This window comes from Neodiprion fabricii, chromosome 2, assembly GCF_021155785.1.
Source record: "Neodiprion fabricii isolate iyNeoFabr1 chromosome 2, iyNeoFabr1.1, whole genome shotgun sequence".
Taxonomy (NCBI): Eukaryota; Metazoa; Arthropoda; class Insecta; order Hymenoptera; family Diprionidae; genus Neodiprion; species Neodiprion fabricii.
The window spans coordinates 20,753,433-20,774,750 of record NC_060240.1 but is presented as its reverse complement, the minus strand read 5'-3'; the positions used below and the strand labels follow the sequence as shown (position 1 = coordinate 20,774,750).

Here is a 21,318-nt window from a genome sequence, read left to right as displayed (position 1 = left end):
GGTCGCGAGTTTGGCGTTTTTACCACCTGGAGGAGTAAAGTGCTCGGGACAAAGAGGCAAGTCTTTGTGATCTTCGTGGAGTTCTGAAGGATAGTCCAAATCTACCTCCAGAAAGTAACCGATCGGTGAATCGTCCGGATGGTTTGTTATATCGATGTGCTGATACTCCCACTCGAACGAGCCGACCGGTAAATGCGCGCTCATAGCCGCTCCGTACAGGTTATTCACGTCAAAATACGTGAGATATGATTCCGCTTTGTTTGGATCAAAATCTGTTCCCATGAATCTATTATCGGCTCGAGCGGGTCGATTGGAGCATTGCGCTACGCCGCCTCGAATGGCTCTTTCAATAAATAGCACCATTTCAGGGTTGTCTAAAAGTTGCAAAGTTACATTGCTATGTTTGAGCATCGCGTCAAAAGCAAGTCCCGGTGCAGTGTAGTAGTGCAACGGATCTAAATCATACGTTTTGAAGCAGCTAGCGCGGAAATTTTCGAAAATATCGGCAAGCAAAAGAACATCGGTCTTTAAATATAAATCAGAATAGTCGCCCAATGACTCTAGATGAAATTCCTCCCAAACATTTTTTGCGTGCTCATAATCGGCGTCTGAAATATTTGCATCGCAGAGGTGCGAGTAGAAATGCTTCTTTGCATGTAATCGCGGTTCGTCGAGTTTCCCCCAACAATCGACATATTCATAGGGAAAAACGCCTTTGCGGGTCATCAAACTGAACTGAGTCGGATTATTATAAAATTTACGTGTTATGGGCTTGTCTGCATCATTCAAATATTTGGAAAGTTTATCGATGCTGCTAGCCATAAATCGAAACGAATCGATGAATCTCAAGTGCATCATCGTTCCATCAACGCGCTTCGTGAAGGATATATATTTTTCCTTATTTATGGGTAGCAGGGTAATTTCACCGGGAAAAGTTGACGCGAGGGATTTTATTAAAAAGTGAGAATCGCAACCGGACAAATTGTGGAAAACTATTGGAATTTTGGTCGCCTCTCTGAAATTCAAATCACACCGATTATGAGCAGGACCGCGATATTTACCCGTGAAGTGACAGTGGTCGTTGCACTTTTTCGCCTCAGGGGTAAACGGCTTTTCACAAATGTAGCAATTCTTTGCGCGCATGTGGCGGTCGTGTTGCACTTGGGTAAGAGACTCCATCGGAATTATGTTTTTGACACGTGACTCTACTTTAGTCGATAAATCTTTAAGCTGCCGCATGAACCAATCTATGCAATCAACGCCGCGTTTACTGTGGAACTCCGATAAAGTCTCATCGTACGCGCAATGCACATAGTACGCTACACTGTGTGGGATATGCTTTTGAAATTCACGTGCTTTACGGGTTGAAACATGATTTTGGAATTCGTTAATCGGTATAGACTCTAATATGCATTCGAGATCGGCGTAAACGACAAACGGGACGGTACCCTTGTTCTGAAAATTTGAAAATACTAAATCTTTCGACTCGGGAAATTCCATGCGTACTTTATTTAGCATGATACAATCTTGCCGATGATTGTCGTAGGCATGTTTCACACTAAAGTGGCACAAACATCTGTCGCATAAAAACAGTCGACCATTGTGATTGGACAATTGTTTGCTCACCAATCGTGAAAGATCTTTAATCCAAGCAAAGTGGAATCTTGGTGTTAACTCGCGAGCCATATCATTTTCCGGGTTACTCTCAACCATCAGAAGATGAATCGTGTCAAAGTTCGCGGTACTCAAATGATCGCTCAAATAAATTGGCACGATGACGCTGTTATTTGATTTTGCATGATCTGAAAAAGTTTGAGATTCTATCCCATATACATTGATTCGCAAATTATTCAATCTCTCAAGCTTTTTCACATCATGTAGAGTGGCAGGAAATTTGATACCTGTACAGTCCAACTCGGCGATAAAGCGGCGATAATGGCTAGTTCTGTCGGTGGAGGCGTTGGCCGGGTGGCGTGCTGCAGTGATGGACCAGAGAAGACACCTTTCATCTTTGTTTTTCACATTGACTACCGCTTTCTTCCGCTGAATATCCTTGGGTAGCTCAACGAATGTCGAAAGTCCCGCAGATAGAGGCTGGTACCGGCTGATATTTACGGCGGTATTGAGGATCTCGATCATGCTCCACCCAGAATCGCATTGTTCAAAATCAACCTTCACAAGTAGATCACAAGTAGATCACAAGTAGATCGGCCCTTGCGTGTGTAAACCAACCGTTGATATCACTCGCGGGGAGGATTGCGATGTTGGCGGTGTTGAAGCTTTTAACTTCTTCCGCAATCCCCTCGTGCTTTATGTTTTCGAATTTGCACGATAATGTGAGGTTAACCTTCACATTACCCTCTGCGCGCAGTACCAGCCTCAATTGTTCAACGATGATTCGTTGAGCGTCGTCGAAAAAGGCGTCTAAATTCTTATACCCGAGATTTGTTACAACCCCCGTTCGGATCCGGTTGGCGAAAGCACTTTCAACTTCGTCCCACTGCACGCTCGCAGGACCACCGATGTTCGCGCCAATTACCACGGCGTACTGTTGCTGCTGCCGCCGCTGCTGTCGCTGCCTCAGCTGTTGCCGAATCTTTGCTATCCAAGATTGTACGAGCGTGATTGTGTGCTGAATTTGCAGTTTCGCACCTATGCTCGTTCTCGGTCGCGTGGAAACATCGCGCAGAAATTGAAGATTTTCCATTCCAACGTCAATCCAATGCATGAAGATGTCATCATTCTCCTGCTGGGGATGCAGGTCGCCCAACAAATCGTGCGCGTTCTCCATCGTTTTGATGATATATGAGTATGTTTCAGCGGCCATGACTTTAACACTGATATTTGCAGAACTTTGACGAACTTTTGACTTGTACGTATCGTGTCAGACTGATGAGACTGCTTCGGACGCGTTGAGTTAATATATGCAGATAGACCGTAAGAATTTGGGGGGTGATAGTAAATGCAAACTATTAGCGCGAAAGTTTACGAATCATCATCAACATTTCCCGACCTATCCAATTGTGGCGAACATCCCCAGCTTTACTTAAAATTAAGTGCAACTGTAATTCGAAATATATATATATATATATATATATAACTACAATTAGCGGATAGATCGTAAGAATTTGGGGGAGTGATAGTAAAAGCAAACTATTAGCGTGAAAGTTTATGAATCGCCATCAACATTTCCCGACCTATTCAATTGTGACGAACATCCCCAGCTTTACTTAAAATTAAGTGCAACTGTAATTCGAAATATATATATATATATAACTACAATAAATTCTATTAATATTTTTCGAGTGTAAAATTTTCGCTCTGGGGGTGAACTATTAGCGTGAAAGTTTACGAATCTTCATCAACATTCCCGGCCTATCTAATTGCGACATCACCATCCGGTCAATTAACACAAAAGAGTGTATTCGAAGTACATGAAAAATATTATTTTTCGCTCTGGGGGTAAACTATTAGCGTGAAAGTTTGCGGATCCTCATCAGCATTTCCTGTCTATCTAATTACGATGCCATCATCCGGTCGATTAACGTGAAAGAATGTATTCGAAGTATGTGGAAAATATTATTTTTCGCCGGGGGGCAAACTTTTACCGCGAAATCTAATTGCGATGCCACCATCCGGTCGATTAACGCAAAAGAATGTATTCGAAGTATGTGGAGAATATTATTTTCGCCTGGGGCAAACTATTGGCGCGAAAGTTTACGGGTAACGGCGAAAATCAAAATGGCTATTCGTCCGACCAAGAAATAAATCACACTGTCAAACTGTTTGACAGTAAAAATAAAAATGGCCGCCCATCCGACTGAGCAAAAAATCTAAATGGCCGTCATCAAAAAAAAAAAAAAAAAATGACAGCCATCCAAAAAATCAACATGGCAGCCATCAAAAAATCAAAATGATCGCCATCCAAAAAATCAAAATGGCCGTCATCAAAAAAAAAAAAAAAAAAAAAAAAAAAAAAAAAAAAAAAAAAAAAAAAAAAAAAAGAATTGCCATCGAAAATGGGGGGGGTCGGGGGGGGGGGCATGGGGCGGGGGCATGGGGGCATGGGGGGCACGCCGCCATGTTTGAATCCAGAACTCTCATGACCAATCTACTTGCTATCAATATCTGACGCGCTCGAGGATGTCCATGCAACAGTTTTTTTTTACATATTTAAAAATCTATATCCGCTTCCCCCACCGATGTAAAGGTATATATCATATAACATTTTTTTCTTCTTATCATCTAAGCTTTGCAACCCAATAGATCTTTACGACGCTCGAGTAAATCCCCATTTAGCATCGTGGGCTCCCCTACTAATTGCGTCGTGCCCATAAAAGAATGAAAAATATCGGTTTTTAATTTTTTTAACAATGACGCACCTTTAGGAAAAATCTAAAAAAATCACAGAAAATCACACAAAACTTGACGTTCAAGATGTCATAAAGAGAAGGTGGTCACTTATTAGTATCCACCGGAAATCAGCAATCTAAATGTTCAACAGTTTTTAGACTCTCGAGTTTGCTACCGAAAAAACTGAAAAAAAAATCCTTCACACGTGTACAGATGTCTGCTAGATTTGTGATTTGTTTCATAATTTTCGGAGTTAAGATGGCGGATTTAACGTGAGAAGACTGAAAATCGCGTGTTTTTTTATGATAACTTCGGGTAAAATGGAGTTAGAAAGCTTAAATTTGGTATAGGTCAATCATTCATCAGCAGAAAACTTGCACTTCCATTGCAGAATTCATTCCGAGCGGGGGCACTTTTGACATGCTTACCCGGCTATGCCCTTTTCCATTCGAACAATTACGACGTAATTAGTTGAAACATTTTGTTTGCGGACATTTTTTCTCAGTATTTTCCAAAATCAAATAATAATGAATCGCAAAAATTTTTTAACTATTCATGTCGAAATTACAGCGAAAAAAATTTCAGTAATGCAATTAAAAAAAAAAAAAAAAACGATATCTTACCCTCGTGTTGGTTTTCTACTCGTTGTTTCAAATTACAGAATTCGTATTAATTTTCTCAAAAATTAGAATATTGTTTTCCAGATGGCTTAAACGACTAAAAAACCGAGTTGATAAATAAATGTGAAAAGAATCTCTCAGGAGTTTTTTGAGTGACGAGTATCATCAAAAATGAAAATAAAGTATACATAATGGTCAAGGTCACAGGCAATGTTATTTTGCCTGGAATGCCCTATATGTATTTCGTTCAGCACGGAACTATTCGACCAATGCTTAACTCCTTTTTTCAATATTCTTGAAATATTGCTGAAAATTACTTCATTTCAAACATTGAAATTTGTTTTTACATTTATGTAATAAATGTTTCAAGAAATAAGAAGGTATCCAATAAACATTTCGAAGGTGCGCGAAAAAAGTCGTTCGATACTCGAATCTATTCTATCATCTTAACATTACGAGGTCTCCGGGATACACCTACTGGAAATTTATTATTGTATTATCTATGAAATGTTATACATAAAATTGAATTATGACCAATTGAGAGAGAATAGCTTGAATATGTTTACTAATTGAAAACATAGAACTATAAATAAAACAAAATAGAACCTAAAAAAATTATACAAAACCATTCGTTCAATCGCAAAAATTTTGATGTATTCTGGAAACGGTAAATTAGATAATTTCTTCAATAAAATAATTCTCGTATGTATACAAATGGCTTACTAGCATTAAAACTTCTCCACACTCGTTACGTTGATCGTGTACATTATCGTATAGTGTCTGCAAGCTGATTATCTGTATGCGCAAAATTCGCGTGAAGAAATGAAAAGTATAAGGGGCACTGAACTTCTAAGCGAATTATAATAATCCCAGCACTAACGTCAGTGTTTGTGAGATTATAAGGAAACTCCACGTAACCAGTTCATTTGCTGGCTCTTATACTACATATAGCGAGAATTTATCTTGATTTACAATGCTTTTGAATAATTGACTGTTCATTGTAAATTATTAAAAATTATTATCGTGTCCCCTAACAATATATTGATTGAAAATCACAAAAAAGAATTCGGTTGTAACTGAAAATTATAATTCATCTAGTTCTGCATTCACGAATACTCGGCAAGACATTGATGCAATTCGAGAATTAGAGAATACTAAATTCGGTATCTAGCAGTCAGAGATTTTGAAACAGATGCCATCGTTTTATGTCGCGAATGGAATAGTAACTATTCGCGATGGCCACTGAGTTAATGTGAGAATAATCGTTACATCGATTAATCGAGTCCAAAAAAATAATCAAACATGACTCAATCGAATCGGTAAGAATTGATCGATTAATCTTTTATTTCGTGTTTGTTTAAAATCAATTTTGAAACCAAAATTTCGTAAATTTCAGCATGTAGTCTGAAAAGAGGAAATTTTTATTTATTTTTTCTCATAATTTATAATTTCATTCAAAATATTCTTCAATTTCAGGTAAAAATATTCATTTATTTTTCACTTATTATAACAAATAGGTACCTAGTAATTAAGACAATGATAATAATCGATACTTTAATCACGTAAAGTGATATTGTATCGTTCGTGGAAGTATAAAACAAAAACCGATTGTGAGGAATAACTACCAAGTCAGTTGATTAATGGGGGTTGAAAAATAATCGATTACACTCGATTAATCGGGAAAAAATAATCGATTAAAGGGGAGTAGGCAGCGAAAATAGGTCGAAACTGGAATAAAATTCAAATGTCATTTGTGAAGAACGGAAACAATATGTACATATATTTTATTTTCTACAATATTTTTATTGGAGTTTTGGCTATAAAATTCGGTGGCTGCAATTTTTGAAATATTAATATTTATGGGAGGTATGGGCGGATAAAGAAGACCACGCGTCTCATGCGCTGTTCCTTTATTTCCACGATTCTGAGTGAACGCTAAAAGTTTTCGGCAAATTTAAAGCACCATTCTCTTCAGGGGATGTTCCTCTACAGACTGAATGTAAAATTTTTGAAAAAACATGAAAAGCTAAGAATTGGCGGCTAAAATTTAAAAAAAACATTAAAAAATTAATGACCTTTTTGTAACAACAACGAAATTTAAAAAAAAAAAAAAATTACATAGACGTGAGCTCACTTTGTAGAGATAGTTGATATCTTCATATAAAAGAAAACTCAAGGCGATATCTTGAAGCGTTTTTGAGTTATCGTGGCAAAACTAATGACAAACTTTGATTCGAGAAAGACGCGTGTAAATATGAACTGCACTCGAACGCACGGTTGTCTCCAACGCTCACAATATCTTGCTTTATTATTAATATTTTTTTACGTACACCACTGATTTTCACCGACAAAAATGTGACAAACAAGTTAGAAATAATAAAAGTTGCGTATGTTTTTTCAATTGTTCATAAACGCGAATTGAATGGTCACCCCTTTTTGAAACGTCAAAGCCTTTATAGTCCCGCTGACGTGAGCTTAACTTTGCGAATTTTGCAGTTTTTCTTACCACAAAATGTTTGGAAGAGATTGTAGTAACGTAATCCAAAAAAAATGAATAAATAAAAAATAAATGAATTTTTCGATGCCTACTCCCGTTGATCAAAAATAATAATCGAATAATTGGAATAATCGAATAATCGAAAATCGATTATTTATGGTCATTCCTTGTAACTAGAGCCTGCCCTCTCGCGTTGCTTGAATACGCTGTCGGCTTCAGAGAAGTGTCCGCGACCTACAAACTCTATGTACGAATTTGCAGCAGTGGCCTGTGGCAGTCAGTACGTGTTTGGCAACCGTGGGGCTTACGTCCGATAGTGGTGATTTTCTTACTATTGCTCAAAACGCGATATTGGCAGATGTTAGTGATGTCAGAACAATTATTCATTTCAAATTTTCGATGATTGACTATCGCCGTTGAACATTTCTCATCAAAATATCATAGCCCAAACTTGTGCACCAAATTGACAATTAGTGTTATCATGAGTCACCAGGTGAAAAGGTCTGAGAATGAAACTTTCAAAACAGCAGAGCGTAGCAGACGTTCTCGGGCCAAAGTCCCTCGTTGGAAAGCATTGCGACTAGCTATATATGATCCATCGACAAAAAAATTTCTAGGAAGAACAAAATCTAGCTGGGGTAAATATAATATACGAAGCTTCATTTAATTTTTATTTTACTCTTGGAACACGTAAATGTAACTCGATAACATATCAACGACAGCACAAAGTATTCATTCAAGCATCAGCATGAATAGAACAACCGCATCTTTAGGCTGACCGTGAGTCAGCTCTCGAATTCCCGTTTTCACACTGCAGGTTCCAAGTTCACACAACAAAAAAATGTTGATATTCAATTTGAACTTCGAATTACAAATTCAGATGCGTGATTAACAATTCAAAAACCCTTTGATACCCTATTACATGAATATATGACGGTTTTGTTTTAATTTCGAACCACTGTAATGAATTTACCATTACAAATTTTGGAATTTTGACCTTGGATTCGTGATCAGCGACCCAAAAAGCATACCGTACCAATTTTCATTCAGATCCATTCTCGATACATCATTTTTATTTCATTTTCACACTAGGGAAACGGGAAGTTAAAAACATTGTTCCGACCGAAATATTGTAGGATGATATTCCAATGTTTTAGTTTTACTTTTTTAGGTAGATTGTTTCATTCTCAGTACGTCAACCTACTTTCCTTTACGTCAACAAGAAAAAAAATGTCACTGACAATAGTGCAGTTTGACTTATTACGGTACATGTCATTTAATTTACTCGGACACTCATTTGTATCATTAAGAGTCGACCTTTCCAGATATTTTTTATTATGATACAAAGTTACACCTATAATCATTGAAACTAAAAACGTGTGTTATTTTCTTGGACTGCTGTACTCGTACACCGTTTTACCTCAGTTAGAATGTACAGCTTATCAGGAACATACCTTCACTCTCAGAGTATGCTGGAAAATTCCTAACAGAGATTTGGTTGTCATATTTTCTTGATTTTCCCTGGTCCCAATAACAAACTTTGGAATCGCTTTCTTGTAGAATTCATACTTCCATAAGATGTTATTTTTCGAAAATTTACTCACAATGTCACCGTAATATTGAAAATGTCATTACTAATGAAATTGATCGGCAGCTGAATGAATTGAGTTCAGTGACAGTTCATTTTCGTTTGAAATTGTAGATCAGTGACATGTAATGCAGTACAGCACTTGTGAATTTTGGTGGTACAGGAAGACACATTGAAATATTTTACTGTAGCACATTATTGTTATAAATAAATTATCGCATTATGTGATAGCTGGGGGCTTAAGTTACAAGATTCAACAAATCGGATGAGGTGCAATATACCAAGGATATTTCTTGTATTGCATCGTCTGTTTACAGTTTGTTGTATGTGGCTCATTCCATGTGAATTCTACCTGGGTCTGACTCTTGACCTTTCTGATTTAAACATTTTTGTATGTAATACCAGATTTAAAAAAAATTCGGATTTTCGGAAAATATTTTGAGTCTTCAGGTTGAAAAAATTGCAAATAATCAATTAGTTTGGAAACATTTTCAAAAAATTCTAAAAAATGCAGTGTTATATGTAAAATTGTTTGAGCAGCCGTTCACAGTAAACTAACTTTTCATTTTATTTTTTTTGTTTGTTTTGATAAAAACTCGAAAAAACTGAGAAGGAAGCGCTGGTTCACTTCAGCCTGAAGCTCAATTTTTTTTTTTATTTGACAAATGATTTTTCAGAATTGTTTCGGATTTTTAAATTGTGTCGATCAGTACGTTCATTTTTAAAAATTGTCATTAATTCAAATAGATTCGAAAAATTAAAAAAAAAATTGAATGTCTTTGAGAGTCAAAACAATCACCCAAAAAAATGCGAACCAAATCCGAAAGGTCAAGAGTCTCAGGTCGAGTTCGTATGAAACACCTTCATACGCATCTGAAAATAGTTAACCGTATTACTTATTTGATAAACGCTACTGAAATGCAACAACTTGTCAAGGGTACTTTTTTGTGATTGATTCGGCAAATATAATGTGTAACCCATTCGAATGATGTCTTGTCGTTTGACTATTTTTATATCTTACCATATAGAAAAATATAGTTCGAGGTACAAACTGAAAATCAGTTACACACGTCCATAAACTACGAAACGCACTTATGGTGGGGGGAGGGGGCGCGCATTTCTCGAAAATACAATTACGTAGCTTGCGGATGGCTTCATGTACGTATGTGTTTAGAGAGATTACAATAGAGACTGGACCATTGCCATGGGATCCGCGAATTAGTGATGGATGACTATAGCGAGGAAGCGGGATCATCGATGACGATAAATTATATTTGATTATCAATATAGAATACTTTATTCGAGGAAGATACAGAGGTGATGCGATCTGTATCGCAAGAGAAGAGAACGATAACTGATGATTTACAGTCGAGAATATAAATTGATGATACACATACACGATTTTGAGACAGTAGACAATACATGAGATACAGCTGATTTGTTTTGAGTCACGACACGGGCAAGCGGCGAGATTCGATGCAGAAACGGCAAGTAGACATTGCACGCGAGTGTGCGTCCATGCGTGAGGACGATTTTGAGTGTCGCGAGACACACATTTATCTGATTCGACACTTTGCTGAAACAGTATGTGTTACGATTCTTTTTAATTATGTTTGCTCGTACGACATTTTCTCGTGAATATTGTGGTAATTTGATTTTGGTGCAACGGTGAATTGTTTTAAGGCCTTATTGAAGTGAAGAAACTTAGTCAACTAAACAGACAGACTTAATTTGCAATAACCGGACAATGTAGTATTGACAACTATATAATTATACTAAATAGTTACTTATACTACATTCTTGTATAATGCTATCAATATTTAAATTGTTGTTGCATCGGTACTCATTTTACTATAATGTTTCAGTCACCGTAATACAGGAAGTTACTCCTATTGTATTAATTGACCTTTCATATTTGAATGTGAAAATTGAACATAATTTTATGGTGTTAACTACAATCAGAAAAAGACAATTAAAGACATATGACTGACAATGAGTGATTTTTTAAAATCTGGATTGCCTGTTATACATAATTCATTGCCGTAACCTGAAATATATACATTTAAATTCATATTTCGTGACAAATAATTTCACCACAGCAATGTAGTGCGTAAATAATGATTTTCGTTATTTTACTTTTGAGCAGAATATTTTTACCCTATATTTTAGAGCTATATTATACAAAAAAAGTTGAGATTTCACTCGATTGCATCGGGTTGAATGATTTGAAGTTATAGAATGTTAGATTTATGGGAGTCGAGAAAAAAGTACCGTTTCAAACTTTCAAAAGTGTGAATTTGCTAGCAAACTGAATTTGGATACGTTCATTGGGTGACTCCTCTAATTACCACCAAGAACGGCAAAAAAGAAATATTGCGGCCAAACCTTCGTTAGAACATTAAGACATATTCTTTGTTATACCGATCAATATTACGACACTTGAAGTGTGTTACGTAACTACCTGTGGCAGTATTCGCTAGGTTATTTTTAGTTACTGAACACGGTCACGATGGTGGCATACTCACAGAGGCATCACGTAACTTTAATGCAAATTATCCAACTCCAGGTTACCTGCCGCTTTCAACCAACTGTCACACAGTTATGAGAGCCGAAAAATCTATTCGGTGGAAATTAGTACCAGTGTGGTAATTAGGTGTTCAATTTCATGAATTCTTCTCCTTTGCTTTCATGGTAGGTTTCGAATTAATATCTTTTCACATAATGTATATTTAGTCTGTACACAGATGAATAGACGTTACCTCACTGCAATTATATGTAGAATGAAAAATAAAAATGTTATCACCAGTTTTATGTAAAGCTTCGGTGATCTCAGAAATCCACTAACACTGATTGGTGTGTCTATGAGAATATACCTAATATGTAAAAAGCGGCATTCATTAATCATGTGATACCTTTCTAATCAATTTTAGACCCCCTCCCCCCACCGTGATCATCCATAAGATTTTGGTAAACCTTTTGGTTCGCTACCCCCCTAGCTCATTACAAAGTGATTTTTTTCACCAATAGCAATGATGATAAATATGTATTCGGAAAATATAAATCGGATGGTTATTAATCCAGGGATTCTCGTTGCTTTTTTTTACACTGACAATTAAAGCTGTGCTGTCTTCATTTTGAAGGCAATTTCTTTCGAGTTGATCAATATTGTTATCCTGTATATCATTTGGCTCAGTTACCTCATTTACTCCTTCGCTACGAGCTGGGTTAACGCACGTTTTTTTGTTTACCAGTGCATAGAAGTTTTGTGCATTGAAAGCTTTTTTAAACTAAAAGTTCAACCCACATTCTTAACACGTTCTGTCTGCAACTAATTCAGGTTTCGATCTGAGACTTGGATAGTGGATATCGAAATGAAAAAGAATCTCTCAATATACTTAGTGTTTTGAGAAAAAATGCACTGAAAATATACTTGATATTGCCTGAAACTCCGCCCTACTCCCATGTGATCAATCGTGATATTTTCAAGTACCCCTCCCTCCCATTGTGAGTCTCACGTGATCAATGGGTGCCCTCAACGGGCTAGCTCAAAAAATGAAACGCACAATCGAAGCTGAGATGAATATGATAATAAAATCATAATGTATCAAAGGGGCACTATTCAACATATTCCCTAGATCTCACCTGACTACCAATGAATATGCTAATCATTACTCATTGGTCGTGATTCGTTATTTTAAAAAGGCGTTTTGAAAGAGGTTGCGATGTTGATTTGTATTTTACTAACAGTCTTAGGTTCTTTCGTAACTCAGCTCGTAGTTGAACATACTATAGGTAGTACAAATTAATTATTTACAAAGACAGTATAACACTTTTTTGTATTAAGGATTAATCGATGCTAAAACTTCAAAAGATTTAGAATTCCATAAGACAATTATGATTTCAAATTCCAAGAACTTTTTATCGCATGAAAAAATGAGTGCATGATAGGATGTGAGATATCGTGGTGAACTGGATTACTGTGAAACAGTCGAGGAATATCTAAAATATTGAATCAATTATTTCACGCGCAAATACCCAATTAAATTAGCATTGGTCTAACTTACAATAAGGAAATGCTTCGGCACGCAGACTCGTTGGTCTAATGTCTTTCGCCAGAGTATTCTATTCCTGACATTATAACTTCAAGAAATTCCCATGATTTGTTGACTTGACTCGGATTTTAGTTATATTGCCGTGTTCTTCTTCGTATTACTTTGTCCTGTTCACGTATTGTTACTTATTATCACAAGTAACTAAACAGAAAACACAATTGGTGCATTCATATCACCGCAACATGGCATTGTGAAATCACTGATACATCGATGGACTGTTATGCGTTGGCTTTACAAAACGTGGGTAGCTATGTTTCTTTTTTATGGTTTATTAAATGTTGGACAATACCAATGTTACGAATTAACGATTTTTCCTCAACATGCATCGTTGCAGTAACGTTACTAACTTCAACTTCGTCTGTGAATTATAAGCGTTCGTAATTATTGTGTAACCGAGTGACACTAGAATCGAAGTGTGTAGCTGATGTCTGGTTTATACGTAAAATTGACGTCACGGAGTATTACCTGTTTCCCACAAAATCAATGTAGTGCTCAAGATGAGTAAAGTAATACAGGCATATCGCATTGTTATATAACCAGGGAGGCACAATTGGTACTAAATGCATTTTACATTATAGTATTCCATGAAGTATCGATCAAGATAAGGAATTGATATTTCCGATGGATCCAACAAATTTCCTATAAAACTACTGGTCGAAAAATAATGCTCCGTCCTTTTTCAAATTTTTTCAACCACTAGGGGCTTCGCCACAGCGCGCTTCGCGCGCCAACCCTACCTCGGTGCTACGCGTCTCGTTGTTCGGCGCTTCGCGCCTCACTACTTCCTTATACAGGGTCTGTTAGACAGGCGAATTTATTTGTGCTGATTTGATGACAGGTCCGCAACTGTTGATCGGTTGTTTCCGATCAACCCGACATTGCTATTGGCTCCATATGCAGGTCTACTCAGATTGTTTTCGTAAACGAATCCACTCACATGTACAAAAGCCCCGACGCCATGCATCCCCAATTGCATTTGGCGACTTATTTTGGCATTGTTATTATTTTCCCCATAGTAGAAGAAATTCATAGCTTTGCTATAAGTAGAATTTCTATGGCTTTAGACAAATTGCAAACTCGTTATGATATTCGAGCCAGTGATATAAAATCTAATCCCGGAGATTCTGTCTGGCTCTTTTAACCTCGAAGACAGAAAAGACGATGTCTGAAACTACAAAGAAACTGGGAAGGCCCTTACTTAGTGGTTAACCGTATCAAGGATTTACAGGATATAACTCTCCTCGAGTTCTGTTTCATTACTTCTACTGACGTGTTTGCCAGTATGATTTATTTAAAACGATACTTAGTCTCACCTCTGCGTGTCGATCTTGAGTGCCGTATACACAATACGCCAGCGCGCGAAAACGACAATTCCCGTCGGAAATCATCTTGATAATTCTCGTTTGCATGTTTATTTTTTGCGTGTCAGAAACAGATACCTATAAAAATATATTTCAAAGACTGTCATAAACAGCCGATGACAGCTGTCAAAGGAAGTTTTGTTTGCTAGATGCTTTTTGTTTTGTTTTTGGCATCTCACCCCACCTCCAACTTTATGCGTATACTATTGTTATTATAATCTTTTTCATACTATTGTTATTACAATATTCTTTATACTATTGTTATTATAATGTTTTTTACCTGTTCATTTGTTCAGAATTTTTTTATTAGATAGAGAGATTTGTTATGTTTCCGGAAAAAGTCTACGAAAGATCTTCGTTTCGGTGCTTAATTCAGATTTATATTCGATTCACAAATTTTTTTATGTCCATGCGTACGAAGTCTGTTTGGTTTGTTGAGGTTTCTTTTTCAGCTCGTCACCATCTGTGAATTTGGTTATTTTGGATTGTGGGCGATAGAAATAATTCTATTAATACAACACTGTGATTCAAAATACTCATTTATTACCAAAAAACAAGTTCATCTGATCAATTCTTAACGTTAGGTTGTAACAATTAAGGTCTTATTCACTCGCAAGGTTGTTTAATTATGGTTACAGTAGCAATACTTGGACGTCGGAGTTTCTGAATCTGAGAATTGTTTAATTTTAGTTTATTAACTCTGCACCTGTATTTGGAATTGGTTTTAATTGTGTTCTAGATTTAATTTAGTTGTGTACTGTTTGATCTTGAATTATGTTCTTTATTGTCTGATATATAATTGTATTCGTTATTGCTTGATGTCTAAAATGATTCTTCTTTAATTTTGTGTTGTACTATTCGATGTTAAATTTCATTCTGCTTTCTGAGTTTGAAAATGAGCTCTTTCATGGTGAACTAGGTATTTAGATAAGTCGACACAAGATGATTGGTTTATATTGTCTATTCACGTTTTTAGAAATAGAGAATATTGTAAAATGCTTATGAATTTCCTATCTCACCATCTTCGTGTTTCATTTTTCAGGTTTACCTTATCTGTATTATTGTGCCTAAAATCTGTTGTAATATACATAGTATACTGTTTAGCAGGGCACAGCTACGAGCTTGGTTTTGCTTAATAACGTATGGTATGGTGCATAAGAATTCGGAATGCAAGAATATTGTACACTAGTAGTTAGGGAGCTGGCTGCCATTTTGGTATATGATTTGTTCATGTTTCATATCGATAGGGATGAAAGTTTAGATCAATGTGAATCGATTTGGTCCAGTTAATGAAGGTCCTACATCGCTGCGTTTTTGAGTTACCGCGCTTCAAAAAATGTAAAAGAAAAAGGTGTGCTAAATCATTTGTTCGTGTCTGCCTCTTGGACTGATGGTCAGAATCATCCTCAAAACGATGAAAATCCAAGAGGCAGACATGCAGGGCTCTGCATTATTACGGGACGTAGTTGTAAAAATGTAAAAAAAAAGCTCTACTGAATCATTATTTGTTCATGGTTCTAGTTGCGACCATTCGATTCGTTATAACTACACGAATACAAAAAAAAGTTGGCAGACATTTTGGTCACTGATTTTGAGTTGTACCATTATTTGAAATTCACGCAGAATCAAGGGAAAGCGGGTATTACGACTCATTATTGTTAGTATTAATAGTTGTAGTATAATTATATTGTTTAATGTTTATACATACATGGGTATGTCCAATACTTTTTGACTGCAGCCTGCGGGCTTGGGTCAGCGATTCGGCTGCTGATTTTTTTCAAGAAAGTAGGTTATAAAAAAAGACAATTCTCCAAATTTGAGCTTAATGTAAGAAAATCTGGTGGCTATAGATATTTTTGAAGTTTTTAATAATTCAATTTTTTAGTTATTTTCACGATTTTTTCATGCGAGCTCTATGGGACTTAAAGACTCGAATTAAACGGCATTAACCTTCTCTGACCTTGTATTTTAAGGAAAAAAATATTTTTTTTACTCCAAAGCAAAATCCAGTTTAATTAGGACCCTTTTCATGAACTACTATTTTAGCAAAATTTCGCATAAATTTGAAACGCTGCCAATTCAAGAATTTTCCAAGTAGACGGCCAATCGACGGCTCAAATTTTTCGTCTAGGTTTACTTTATCACTACCTACACGAATTATTATTAATTACCACGTTCCTTTTTATATACGGCCTCGCAAAACCAACTGATTTTTGAAAAATCGCTGTTTGCAGATGGCTGTAACTTTTTTCTATCAACTCGAAATCGCTTGAAATTTTCAGGGAAGATACTCCATTCTATCCCCAAACAACGCTGAAAATTTCCAGCTAGGAGTCGAAGTTGTTAACGAGCTGTGAATTTTCAAAATGCTCAAGTTTCCCACATAATATTTCGTATTTCATGACATTATCACCCATATAACAAGTATTGAGTACGACTTCATGGGACACAAAGAAACAAATATTCAATTTAAAATAAATAATTACGATATGTATGATAAATGAAATTATTTTATACTGCTATCAATATCCTATTCTCGCAGTCAATGAGTTTTTTTCTTAAAGTGATACAAATTATAGGGATGTGAGCCATATTTTTATAACATTACTTCAGTATGTAGTTTTGCAAGGTCTTCATTTTTCTTTTTTTTATTTAAGTTAATAATCAAGAAGTGTAAATTTTCCACGCGCAATTCAAGAAGTCGTTGATAATGCCATGAAATACGAAATAATACGTGGGAAACTTGAACATTTCGAAAATTCACAGCTCGTTAACAACTTCGACTCCTAGTTGGAAATTTTCAGCGTTGTTTGGGGATAGAATGGAGTATTTTCCCTGAAAATTTCGAGCGATTTCGAGTTGATAGAAAAAAGTTACAGCCGTCTGCAAACAGCGATTTTTTAGAAATCAGTTGGTTTTGCGAGGCCGTATATAAAAAGGAACGTGGTAATTAATAATAATTCGTGTAGGTAGTGATAAAGTATACCTAGACGAAAAATTTGAGCCGTCGATTGGCCGTCTACTTGGAAAATTTTTGAATTGGCAGCGTTTCAAATTTATGCGAAATTTTGCTAAAATAGTAGTTCATGAAAAGGGTCCTCATTAAATTGGATTTTGCTTTGGAGTAAAAAAAATATTTTTTTCCTCAGAATACAAGGTCAGAGAAGGTTAATGCCGTTTAATTCGAGTCTTTAAGTCCCATAGAGCTCGCATGAAAAAATCGTGAAAATAACTAAAAAATTGAATTATTAAAAACTTCAAAAATATCTATAGCCACCAGATTTTCTTACATTAAGCTCAAATTTGGAGAATCGTCTTTTTTTATAACCTACGTTCTTGAAAAAAATCAGCAGCCGAATCGCTGACCCAAGCCCGCACGCTGCGGTCGAAAAGTAATGGATCTACCCATACACATATTTATAATATACACGGTAATACATTATATATCTATGTATAGGTAAGCCCCAACTGTCCACGGAGTTATAATGTTCTCTCTTCTCTTTAAGAAAGAAAGACAAACTATACTGTTACTCACGGTCTTACATAGAGGTCTTACGACTCAATAGAATTCCAATGGTAGAGAGTGGCTCCTCTGTTGAAGGAAAATCCAGATGGAGCTGTGATCGAGGGATGCATCAACATAACCTACAATGTTTGAATAAGCCTTTGACGACTGATTCCACGCCCATGTGACGTGCGAGCGCGACTATCGTCATCCTTGTCGCACCGGGCATCCCTCGATCGCAGCGACGCTAGCGGCTTGACACGTTAAGAGGCCCACGTCGAAACTCAGAGTCGCAAGACCTGTATGTAAGACCGTGCTGTTACTCTATACCTGCGGGACGACAGGTAACAGATTTAGAACCCAAATATTTGAAATATGTGTTACGTCCGTGAGTAGAGTTTACTCCTGAGCGGATGGAGTAACCTGGTTGGCTTCGCTTTTACGTTTCAGGTCAACCGGAAATCAGGATGAGGATTGAATGAACTTGAGTATGTTTGATATATCGATTATATATTTACTGTGTAGAAGTTGAGATACTGGTAGGAATGAATTGTGTTGTGCGAGAGATATATAAGTAGTCTGCATGTGGAGTTGTCGAGAGTTAGAATAGGAGTGTCGCTCGAGACTTGAAACGTACGGGTGCAGAAAAGGTGTGACACTGCTAGAAGTAGGGAATGGCATTTGATGAGTAAGCGGGATAGTGAATAGCGTGAGACTACGTAGAGATAAGAGGACAGGACAGGGACCATGAGATTAATGGAAGAACTGTGGGGGAGTTAGCGAGTAGGAAAAATAGAGAGAAGTGGTATGCTGGATGTAACATATATTTTTAAAATCGCTCCTATCAATTGCTTATATGTAACAATAATTATTTTCATTAACATTTTGTAAGCGCAGAATTTTTTACTTATATATATATATTCAATTTCACATTATATTTAAATTGTCTGCCTTTGGAAAATCAGAGGTCTGGATGTCTGCCTCTTCGATATTCAACGTTTGTTGGATGATTCTGACCATTAGTCCAAGAGGCAGACATGAACAAATGATTTTGCCACCTTTCTTTTTTAAACTTTTTTGAAGCGCCGTCAATTGACAACGCAGGCTCGCCATGGTGGCAGACGCAGTCCTCAATGTTTCTTATGGTACAAAAATCGATATTAATAATGTCTGCGACATGAACAAATCATATAAAAATTTCGGCAGCCAGCTCCCTAACTGTAGGATGGTAACTGTGCAGATCGATATGGATTTAGGAACTTACGGCAAGAGCGTGTAAGATGTTGTTATGGTAATTGCGAGTCGGTAATTAGCGGCTCAGAGAAGACGCTACCGCGATTCCCGGCTGGCACGTAACACAGTCGTGACTGAGATATTGCCATTTTGAGACAGCGCGGTCTCTAGAATCTGAAATAATTCAGAAAATTTTATGGAAATGTCTAAACAATTTTTAATCACATTCAAATAGATAAATTTCATCACAGGAAAAGTTGCATTTCGAAAATGATTCGACTTAAAAACGTTTTTATATTTTTCTCGAATTTTCTGAATTTTTCAGATTTTAGAAATTCCGCGGATTCGAAACAACCATATCTCGGTCACGAATGGTTATAACAATTTTAAAAAATCGAGGCTTTGGTTTTCGACCAGTAGTTTTGCGGAAAAAAATTTGAATTAAATCGGAAATATCAACTTCCAATCTTGATAAATGCTTCGTGGAATACTGCGTGACAGAGTGTTACCCTTATGGGAAGAACCCCTAATTTTACCCCCAAAATAACCCCCAAAATAACCTTCAACCTCTAAGGGGTAAATTCGTACCCTTTCATTCAGGGTTAACCTCGAAGTCAAGGGTTAATCCCCAAGTCAAGGGTTTACCTCCAAATTGAGAGTGAACCTCCCAATCGAGGATTCACTTTGAAAGAATTCTCTAGTCAAGAGCTTATTATATCATTTTATTGGGGTTATAGATGTAACGGTATTACAAAAGTGCATTACGCACCATTAGTAAATACGATAGAAACTGATTAATCAAGAAGTTGTCTGGTTATTTTTCATTTGATTATTGTAAAAATTTTGAAAATTATTATTAATATTATTAAATTCTTGTATATCTAAACGAATTCGCGTTTAACACGTTGACTGCCACGCGTGCTTACAGCGAAATCCCCGTCAGGCCACCCGTGCCACTGTAAGATGCATGCTCTGCTACCGCATGTCTGTTTGCATTTCTTTCGGTACTCTCACCCTGATATCTGCTACGATCCTCACTTATCATGTTATTACTCTGCACGAGCAGTTGTAATCTTTGCCGTGTACTGAGTAGTACTATTTAAAATCTCTATCCATAATTTTTCAATGGTAAAGAAAAAGATGAAAAAGTCAGTGTGCAGTAATTCACATCGCAGTGAAAGGAAGATTAGTCACGCTAGTTGCTCAAACTCGGATAGCAGCGATGAGGAAGTGATCAAATTGCCTAAGAGAAGAAAAGTAAATCGAATCATATCGTCAGATTCTGATACGGATACGGATAAATGCAATCTTAGTGATAATGAATGTTATGAAGATACTATTGACGAGATGTTACGAGATTTGGGGGTGGAGAAAAGGAGCGACGTTGATGATACTGAGGAAGTTCCAATTCAACAGAGTGAATGGATTTAGTGGTCGGCAAAAATCATTTTCTTATCAAGAAACAGGCGGTCTGAATACGCAATTATCTGACGATATAAATCCGTGTGATGTGTTTACGTTGTTCGTCGATGATGAAATCATAAACTTGCTGGTATTAGAAATTAATAGATATGCACAACAAAAACTAAATAAATCGACGCTGATTCTAGGTTCACGAATGCATAAATGGAAACCAACAAATCCTGAAGAAATAAAACAATTCTTGGGATTATTGTTGTGGATGGGACTTGTAAAAGTGAGCCCTATAGCCAATTATTGGGCCAAAAACGAATTGTACAATTTCCGGCTACCGCGTCGAATTATCTCACGGAACAGATTTGAACTATCATTGTGCAACTTTCATTTTGTCGATACTATGTCCATTGCCCGTGATGACCGGCTTGGTAAAATACTTCCATTTTTCAACAAATTGCACGGAAAGTATCATGAAGCTAACACGCCTGGAGAAGATATTGTTATCGATGAAACGTTAATTCCATGGCGTGGAAGACTCATCTTCAAACAATACATTCCAAATGAAGCGCACAAGTACGGAATCAAATTATTCAAATTATGTTCGAAGGAAGGATACACACGGGCAATGAAAAT

At 36.6% G+C, this 21,318-nt stretch overlaps 1 protein-coding gene across 5 annotated transcripts in view; it reads left to right on the top strand.

Annotated features, from left to right (window-relative positions):
- Positions 1–7,768: 7,768 nt before the first annotated feature.
- LOC124175817 (sodium/potassium-transporting ATPase subunit beta-2-like) overlaps positions 7,769–21,318 on the top strand; it is a 50,029-nt gene continuing 36,479 nt past the window's right edge. For all 5 annotated transcript variants that reach the window (XR_006869248.1, XM_046556382.1, XM_046556383.1 and 2 more), the window contains exon 1: positions 7,769–8,108. Coding sequence is in view for 4 of the 5 variants with exons in the window: in XM_046556382.1 (XP_046412338.1) it covers positions 7,952–8,108 (157 nt within the window). In the remaining variant the exon portion in view is untranslated. The remainder of the gene's footprint in view (positions 8,109–21,318) is intronic.